General features: G+C 29.7%; 1 protein-coding gene across 1 annotated transcript in view; it reads right to left on the reverse strand.

Annotated features, from left to right (window-relative positions):
- The window catches only part of LOC113388358 (protein turtle homolog B-like), a 55,037-nt gene extending 45,758 nt beyond the window's left edge, over positions 1–9,279 (reverse strand). Inside the window, exon 1 of the mRNA XM_026625744.1 lies at positions 9,249–9,279. Within this exon, the coding sequence (XP_026481529.1) occupies positions 9,249–9,279 (31 nt within the window). The remainder of the gene's footprint in view (positions 1–9,248) is intronic.
- Positions 9,280–10,456: the final 1,177 nt, after the last annotated feature.

The following is a 10,456-nucleotide window of genomic DNA, read 5'->3' on the forward strand; positions in this document are numbered from 1 at the left end:
AAATTAGACGATTTACTTGGTGTAATAATAGAGTACTTGATATAATACACATACTAAACCATAAAGTTCTACGGTAAACTGGTTCAATTATAAAAATTATTGATTTTTGAAATTTGCTTTTAGAAAATACTCCAAGTTAACGTGTTCGTTCGTTTTCAAATATGTGTGATAATCTACTCCGAGTACTTTAATCACTCATAAACTATTTTTTTATTGATTAAGTCGATTATTTAAGCATTACGAAAAGTTCATGTAACTTGCCTAATGGCAAAATACTAATACCAACTAGTTAAAAAATTGCTTTTATTAAACTTCATTTAAAACTCTCCGGTGCGTTCAAACTCGATACGGTGGAGCGATCTTGTAGATTTGGCCATCAAACTGAATACATACATTCTATATATCTTAAGCCAAACTTTGCAATCATAATCTTTGTTTCTTCGCATATAAATTTCATTCAAAGTTATATAAAATTCATGCTGTTAGTTAAAACTATTTAGTTTTGATATTTCGGAGCGATCTTGTACATTTGTCCGCCAAAACTATCGTACGGAGTCGGTAGTCGCATTAGTAATGAACATGCGTGTCGGACTTTGATCAAATTAATTACATTTATAGGTCCTGACCTAAAATGTTTCGGTGGACGTCGATTCGCGATTCGGCATTGTTTCTGCATTCAGATATATAGATAGAAACGGCCAAATTTCTATTAGAACTCTGCTCCGTCTGTATCTCGAATGATGAATTCGTATGCACATTTGATTAAATTCTAATAATAATCGACCGTAATTGCTATACAGCCGCCAGTGGACTAGAAATTCTATTAACAGGTTGAATCATATCAAAACTTGGTATGCAGAATACTCATAGTTATTTGTAAATCTTAATTATAAATATTTTAACTTGTGTTTTTTTAAATGCAACTTTCTATGAATAAAGTCACAAAGTGTTTTCTTATTTATTTTTAAATAAATTCAAGACAAACTCAATTAATTATGATGTCACATTATTTAAAAATCTTTGCATAGCAACATTTATAAATTCAAGTAAAATAATTTCATTGAAAAGTGCATTTCTCAACGTCAGCACCGACCTGTACCACGTCTCATATTTTCCTCATAATTAAATCCGTCGTTTAAATTTAAATTTAATACTCCGAAAACGAAGGTGCAAATAGAATAAAGAACATTAATTCAAATTACTTGCGTCGTATTTTATTATTCTAGCGCGCCAGCTGTAGGTAATTGTCTTTTTTGAGAAAAATAAATTAGAAATTATATTAAAAATAAGTGTGATATATGTCATTAAATAATGGACAGAAATTTAAGTAAGGTAATTAAAATACTTGTTATCACCTTTTAATGGAGTTTTTTTTGGAACAATTATTATCTAAACGCGTAATTTGAAGTATATTATTAATAATACTTTAAACGAGCATTACGCGAATTGTTATGATACTTGTTTGAAAACATTAAAGAATAGTGTGTGAAAAAAGTGTTAAACTTTTCGTCCGCATTTAAGCTCATACTACCGGATCGATTTTAAAAAATCAAAAACTGTTCGAAAGATATTAGTTGTGAATGATACTGATTAGTTTTAGGTGAAAATCTACCGAGCCGTTTTCTTGTAATTTACTGTTGAATAAAAATTGAGCCGATTTTATGAAACTTTTTTGATGATATATATCATGGTCTTATACAACTTATTGCAATATTACGGCCTTACGACAAGTAGTTTAATTAAAAAAAAATCATCAAAGTTTGAGAGAGAGTATTTTTTTGACGTTTGTTAAAACATTAAAATTAGACGATTTATTTGGTATAACGATAGAGTACTTGGTCTTCATGAACATACTAAATCATCAAAGTCGTACGGAAACTGGTTTAATTATACAAATTATTGATTTGTGAAAATTTGCTTTTAGAAAATACTCCGTGTCAACGTGTTCTTTCGTTTTCAATTATGAGTAATAAATTTACTCGAAATACTTTTAATAACTCATAAATTAATTTATTTCTTATTGATTAATTCGATTAATTTCATATATAGGGAAGTTCATGTGGCTTGTCTCGAGGCAAAATACAAATACCAACTTGTTATGATATCATGGATTTTTAGAACATACTAAAATATTACGGCCCTGGGAAGAATTTAAAAATTCGTCAAAGTTTGTAAAATTTAGTGACGTTTTTTTGGCGTTTGTTAAAATTAGATCTTTTATTGACTTTTCTCAAGAACGTCTGAACGTTTTTCAAAAATTTAATGTTTGTATCTCAATGAAGACTATCGTTTCTCAGGTTTGTGCGACAATTGTCCTAGCCGTTTCCTTGTAATTAATTCGTCCACGTTTTAGCCAACAGCTCTGATAAGATTTGAAAAAAATAAAAACTATTCAAAGCATATTATTTGAATCTTGCAAATTAGATTTAGACAAAGATCGGCTAGGCAGTTGAAACTGTTGAAAAATATATTTTTGAATGAAACCTTTTATGGTGATAAATATCATGGTCCTGAAGAACCCACGAAAATATACGGCTCTACCTTATTTTCGAAATAAACACTTGAAATTTAATCTGAATATCTAAATCTCAATTTCGGTTAATTAAGTCAATTACATCTGTCGGGAAATTTTAGCAACTAGTTGGTAAAATTCAAATTATAAATACAAATTCTGATCAAATTACACACCGCATCTTTTATAAAAATTTTCCCAAACAAACTAAAAATAATAATTTCCATCCACCCCGCCCATATATTTTACTAGTACTAAATGCTCGTACTGGCGCATTATGCAAATGCATTTTCTGCAAAGATCTACGCAAATTGCAAACCGCGTCGCATTTCTTCATGAAGCAAATTGTATGCCCGGAGCTTTGGGACTTAATCATTTTCTTTGCAACAGAATACCGTCATACCGCCGTCGTACAGGATTCGGAATTCAGCCACTGGGAAGATGAAAATTATTCCTGGGAGACAAAACAACGACCATTATAATAACAAGCCTCCATAGGATGAGGATATTGTATATAGAAATAGTGGTGAATGCAGTTGGGAGAGTAGTGGTTATTTTGCATAATTTATCGGGGATTTTAAATTACACAGAATATTTTTTGTCATTTTGTACAAATGCGACATTGGTTAGGTAATTAATTATATAGATAGGTTAAGTAATTAATAGATAATAGTTATATTACATAAAAATATAGATATAAACTAAATTTTTAATTATTGATTGAATTTCGAAAGTTTTGCTTTTGCTGAAAAAATAATCTCCGTATTTTCTTGAAGATATCATTAGAACAGGCTTAAAATATGTATATTTTATACCTATATTTTTTATAATTGTAAATAATCATTTTTAATATAGTGCACATAAACACGCTTACATGTGCTAAAAACGCAGCTAATTATTATAAACTTTAATGAATTTTTGTAATTCAACCACTTTTTGTTGGCCTTTTATATTTTTGTTGCTTTATGAACTCTATTCATTAGTTTCATTAAATATGCTAAAAAAATTAACATTTAATTACATAAAATGATGTTAACTAAAAACTAATTACATCGAAGTTTATCTTTTCGATTTTGCAGTGATTCCTATAATTTTAGAATCATAAAATAAAATTTGGTAAAGACTAAAGTTGATTAGTTCTGCTATTGACCGAGCTTTTTTAAAAAAAAAACATCCAGAAAATTGCATAGACCGCGTTCTAAGATAAAAAAAAGTTGACAAAAATTCCGAACAGTTGGAATTTCAAATCGTCATTCAACAATCTTGGGGAAAATTGCTGGAACTATCTGTATCGCAATTAAAAAATTTTAAGAGCTCAGAAAAGAAAAATTAGGATTTTTTGAGTTTTTTGAATATTTTTGAAGATTTTGAAAGCATTAGAAAAATTTTAATATTGAAAAATTTCAAACAAATTTCCCATTTTGTAAAATCAGAAATTATTTAAAAACTTGAGTTTTTTAAATTCTTTGATCATTTTGAAAATTTTGAAGTTTCTTGAAAGTTCTTAATATCGAATCATGTCAGTTAATCCAGCTTGCCGATAAAAACTTTCTTTTTGGATTTTTAAAATTACTGGACCTGCCTTTGCGAAAATTCAAACATTACGTCAACACAAGATTAATGTTTTTTGAATAATTTAAATCGAATGCTCCGTTCTCTCACAAACTTAGTTGTTATTTTCTGCACTCTCTGCTGCATATCTCCGAAACGGTTGAACCTACAATTGCCAAAAATTAACCAGCTCTAATCCTCATAAGAAGAAATCGAGGGCTTTTTGAATCAATCAAATTGGTTGAGTGATACACTTAAAAAATTGTATAAAAATTGTATCCACACATACACACATCAATTTTTTATTATGCCAAAATGTTCAGAAACCTTTGAAACGTAAAAAATGCAAACAAATCATTTTCGATATCTAGACGATTACAACAACTTACCCTACGGGAAGTTAATAAAGTACCATAAGTGGATGAATAGAATGAAATTGTATACTACTTTTCAATATGATATGATAGTTCACACATTGTCTTTTATATATCTATTTTGTCATTATTCTAGTCGTTCAAAATTAATATCTTGACACATGAACTTGAACCCATTTCGTGGTTGAATATTTTAAAATTCACACACATATTTTGATGAGAACCATTACAGCAACTCGGGGAATATGGTTTTGGGCTCGGTTCATTCGTTCATTGCTCTCTTGAGGGTCTTCGCTCGTATTTGCGAGTAAAATATTTTAGTATCTTGGTAAACAAACAAGACCTTGAATATGCACAAACATTGCGGTAATGGAATTTGTTTTGTTACGAGCTGCCGCAGTAATAAAATTTTAATTAATGTATTGGATGACGCGGTGTGGGATATGAAAAAATGATTTTCTTATAGTATTATAAAATTGTGCTTATTACAAATCATAATAGTTGCAAAACAAGTTGGATAGATTTGTTATATAACATAGAACAGTGTCCAATAATTTAATCAGATGAAGCAACTAACCAACTCATCAGCTATATAAACAAAATCGGACGTCTGAAACTATTAAATTCATAAGCTCGTAATGCATTTGGCTCAGAGCATAATATATAATCTTCGTCGAATGTTTACTTTAGCGTTAACAATGTGAAACACTTTGTGGATGGATTTCACAGATCCCGGGCGTCCATCCAAATGCCTTAAGATTCAGCTCACATTGCGCACACAACGCAAATGTATTTGCTAGGTTTAGACCATTAGAATGGTCTGAGAGAGTTGCATTCATGTTTGAAATGCATTTTATACTAAGGTGAATGAAAATAACGAACAGATACCTACATACAATGTAGAGAAGTGAACTTTAAAAAGTCGGTTTCTGTCAATGCGATGTTAACTGCATGAAGTAAACCAAACTTAAATTGGCTCATAGAACATGAAGTTACTTTATTTATGAAGAATGTGACACAAACACACTTTCTTTCACATACTACAATATAATTCAGTTAACTGTGGTGCTCACATCGAACTGTGTGCACAACTTTGTGTCATTGAATCGAACGATGACAAGTATATTCGTCAATAAGTTGCAATTTTGCTAAGATGCCATAAGAAAAATATAGGTTAATTTTAAGAAATTAAAAAATGTTATCGCTACATTCTATTTTTTTGTTAACATAAGAATATATTATACAAGTTTTAAATTAAAAACTATTTAAATTCAATCAAAAATTATACATGAAAACTAAAAAAATAAATTTTTTCATGTGGTGTGATGCAAACATCTTAAAATATAAAAAGTAACTTAATTATGAAAAAATCATTAAAGTTTAAAATAATGAGACGCACTTTTATTAACTTCCCGAAGGACAAGTTTATGTTTTCACCAAAAAATCAGATTCGCTAATTTTATGTTTTCTCCAGGTTTCAGGCCATTCTGAATCGAAGGAGACTAAATTTGGAAAAAGTATGTGTTTATGTATGTATGTGAACAAATTTTTTGCCGCAAATCGACGTTTTCTCAAAAGCGACCGGACCGATTTTAAAAATTTAAAAGCTATTCGATGTATCTCGATGAGGACTAGCGTTACTTTGTAAATATCATAAAAGTGAAAAATGTTTTGTCCACGTTTTAGCCACTAAATCTGAATCAATTTTGAGAATTTAAAAACCGTTCGAAAGATATTGGTTGGGAATCGTGCTGACTAGTTTGTGGTAAAGATCGGCCGGTCCGTTTTCTTGTAATGACGTGTTAAAAAAATTGATGGTAGAAACCATAGTTTTATAGATTATACTAAAATATTATGGTCCTACGACAAATCGTTTAATTTTAGAAATTTGTCAAAGTTTGCAAAAATTATAATCTTTTTTTTTGCTTTTGTCAAAATTAGACAGTTGATCGACGTTTTCTCATAAACGCCTCAACCGATATCAGAAATTTGAAGGCCATTTGATATATCTCAATGAGGACTATCGTTTGTCAGTTTTGTGAGACGATCTGCCGAGCCGTTTTTTAGTAAATTGATCCTTTCTCCCACATTTAAGCTCATACTACCAAATTGATTTAAAAAAATCAAAAACTGATCGAAAGATATTAGTTGGGAATGATACTGATTAGTTTTAGGTGAAAATCTACCGTGCCGTTTTCTTGTAATTAACTGTTGAAGAAAAAATCATGCCGATTTTTATGGATTTTTTTTGGAGATGTATATCATCATGGTCTTATAGAACTTACTGAAATATTACGGCATTACGGCAAGTAGATTAATCTTAAAAATTCATCAAAGTTTGAGAAAATAAATAGTTTTTTTTCTGACGTTTGTTAAAATTTATATCGGAAAAACAACTACTGTGTTGTATTTTCCAACATGTCAAAGTAGTATACAATGTACCTTTTCGGTGGACTATTGTAAATCCATTAAATTTACTGAATGTCCTATACTGGACAGTTGTAAATAAAAGAGTTAATAAAAAAAACTTAACGTTAGACTATTTACGTGGTATAACGATAGAGTACTTGGTCTTATTATACTTACTTATATAATTATAAATATTGTTAATTTTTGAAAATTTGCTTTTAGAAAATACTAATAAATCCACTCGGAATACTTTTAATCACTCATAAATTAATTTATTTTTCATTGATTAAGTCGATTATTTACACATATCGGGAAGTTTATGTAAATTGCCTCAAGGCAAAATACCAATACCAACTAGTTATCCCTAGAATAATCGCGATTAGCAATATTTGCCTAAGGCATAATGCAATGCATCACTAGTCACAAAATATTATTTTCGGGGACGTTTCATGTCTAAACACAATACCACTTACACCTAGCTAATTCCAGTCATCAGTAATATTACTTTTTGTGTCAAAGCCACTCATACAATATCGTTTTTGGGCGATGACAATGCCTTTGCGATTTGTTCGTTCATCCTTTGTTACATCTGAATGAAAGGAATGCACCGGGCTGACTCTCTGGGGGCGCCATTCGTTGTCTTTATTGTTTAAGGTGAATTTATGAACAGGCACCCGAATAAGAAACAATGAAAGTGCATAAAACACATTCTGAGAAGGAAACCGAGGTTTATAAATTGTTTGAAACCCCCCCATGGAGAGATAATAAAGTAGAATTTTAGCGAAGTGGAACGGTTATTCATCATCCATGGAGCTATGAAGCTTGGGGGTCTGGCATCGTTAAATTAAATATATCTATTTGTGTTAGATATATAATAAATTAAATTTTAATTGTATGATATCGCCTTTAATTGCGTGTATGACTTTTATAATTATAATTACGTAGTTTTAACTCCTTTTGATATTAATTATATATTGAATGTTATTAACTTCCCTGAGAGTAAGTATAGTAATCTCAAAATAAACGAAAATGAATTTTTTATAAAAAATGGATATATGTGTGTACTGATACAAATTTCACCGATGATTTCGGGAACACGTTTCAACCGATTTGAATAATTAATAAAAAACACTTGGTTCGTATTGATAAGGAAACTAATCATCTGGGGAGTTAGAGTGAAAAACTTTGTCTCATAATTTGAAAAAATATATAAACTGAAATGCAAAGTTAAAATTATTAATTTCAAGAATATCAGCTAGAATTAAAATTATGATCCAAATTATTTTTGATATCCAAAAATATTTTTTTTTTTAAATTAACAAAAAAAAACTTTTTGATTTTCCCAAAAGTAATCGTTTTGTCAACACATGCAAAAATTTTTTTGAATCATTCAAATTTGATGCATTGTTCCCAAAGTTCGTTTTTTTTACACGTTTAGCTCCGTATCTTCAAAACGGTTGGACCTGCCTTTGTCAAAAACTAATTACCACTTCTTCCCATCATTACGAATTGAATGCTTCAATAGGATGCCCTATTCTCGCAAAAAATAAATTTCCATTCTCTGTACTCTTTGCTTCGTATCTCGGAAACGGCTGGACCGACTTTTCGCAAAAACTAATCAGCATTTTTTCTTATCAATAAGAATCGATTGCTTGTTCAATCATTCGAATCGGTTGAGCGGTACTCTCGAAAACGTCGACAAAATATTGTATCCGCACATACATACACACACACATCAATTTTTTCTGAGGAATGTTAAAATGTTCAGAAACCCCTGAAACGTAAACATATGCAATTTTTTTTATTTTTGATTATTGGCTCATTACTATAACTTACCTTACGGAAACTTAACTAATATAATTAAGAATAAAACAAACAAACTATTATATTAATAATTATTTAATATCATAATTAATATAATTTATTTTCAATTTATTATATACTTTTTTATTATAATATTTGTTTTTTATTTTCAATAGTTCAAATAATTTTTCTGTACAAAATCGACAAAAAAAATTATCGTTGATAACGATCGTAGCGGAGCTTGAAAGCTCGAAAGCTCGCCAGTCTATGATACGATAAAAGCATAGCAGCAGCGCAGTACAAAAGCTCATGTTGGCTACTATTTGTAAAGCTGTCTAACTAATGCTTTGATACAACTGCATATTGCACATTGCACATTGCTGGAATATTACAGATAGCTTTCCACATTCGTTTTCCTCACGTTAAGCTTTGGGAAACAGAGAGCAAATTTTGGAATCATTGAGAGTATTTTTGATCTTTGTATAGCACAGTCTATTTGATGCAGTAAATATTAAAATTAGAACACACGCTCTATCTGTTTACCTTTCATCTTTATTTTTTGCCTACTGTTCATACTTTTAATTTATCTACCTGTTTACCTGTGTACCAGTCCAACTGTGTATCAGTCATTCTTATATAAATCTATAATAATGCTTTGTAGTGATCATTTTTGACCACCAAACGTCTTATTTTTCATTTTTTTCCTGTAACTGCTGGATCTGCTCTCAGAAAAACTCAATAAATTCTTCAAGTCCTCACGACTGAAATGTTTTTTGAACCATTTAATTTGGATGGTTTGTTCTCTCAACAATTGCCAACTATGATTTGTAATCAATTGTAATGTAGTTTATATGATTTTCACACTATGATTAAAATAGTTAAGTTGGATCTATGTGTCCCTATTACAAAATTAAACTAGTTGGTATTGGTATTTTGCCTTGAGACAAGTTACATGAACTTCTCAATATGTGCAAATAATCTACTTACAATAAAAAATAAATTAATTTATGAGTGATTAAAAGTATTTCGAGTGGATTTATTACACATCGTTGAAAACGAACAAACACGTTAACTCGGAGTATTTTCAAAAAGCAAATTTTCTCAAATCAATATTATTTATAATTGAACCAGTTTCTGTAGGACTCTAATGGTTTAGTATACTTATTAAGACCGAGTACTCTATTGTTATATCAAGTGAATTGTCTAATTTTAATTTTAACAAACGTGAAAAAAATACTCATTTTTTCAAACTTTGATGATTTTTTAAAATTAAACTACTTGTCATAAGGCCGTAATATTTCAGTAAGTTCCATAAGTCCATGATATATATCGCCAAAAAAGTTCCATAAAAATTTACTCAATTTTTTTTTCAAGTTAATTACAAGAAAATGGCTCGATAGATTTTCACCTAAAACTTATCAGAATCATTCCGAACTAATCTAATCTTTTGAACAGGTTTTGATTTTTTAAAATCGATTCGGTAGTTTGAGCTTAAATGTGAACGAAAGGTTTAACACTTTTTTTCAAATTACAAAGAAACGGCTCGGCCGATCGTCTCACAAAATGTCTGACAAATTATAGTCCTCATTGAGATACATTAAATGGCTTTTAAATTTTTGAAATCGGTTCAGGCGTTTTTGAGACAACGTCGATCAAAGGTTTAATTTTGACAAATGCCAAAAAAACGATACTAATTTTTGCAAATTTTGACGAATTTTCAAAATTGAACGACTTGTCGTAGGGCCGTAATATTTTAGTATGATCTACAAAACTATGATATCTACCCTAAAAAAAATCATAAAAATCG

Source organism: Ctenocephalides felis, unplaced genomic scaffold (assembly GCF_003426905.1).
Source record: "Ctenocephalides felis isolate EL2017-DRISC unplaced genomic scaffold, ASM342690v1 CF-g0.4_SCAFFOLD_03572, whole genome shotgun sequence".
Lineage (NCBI taxonomy): Eukaryota > Metazoa > Arthropoda > Insecta > Siphonaptera > Pulicidae > Ctenocephalides > Ctenocephalides felis.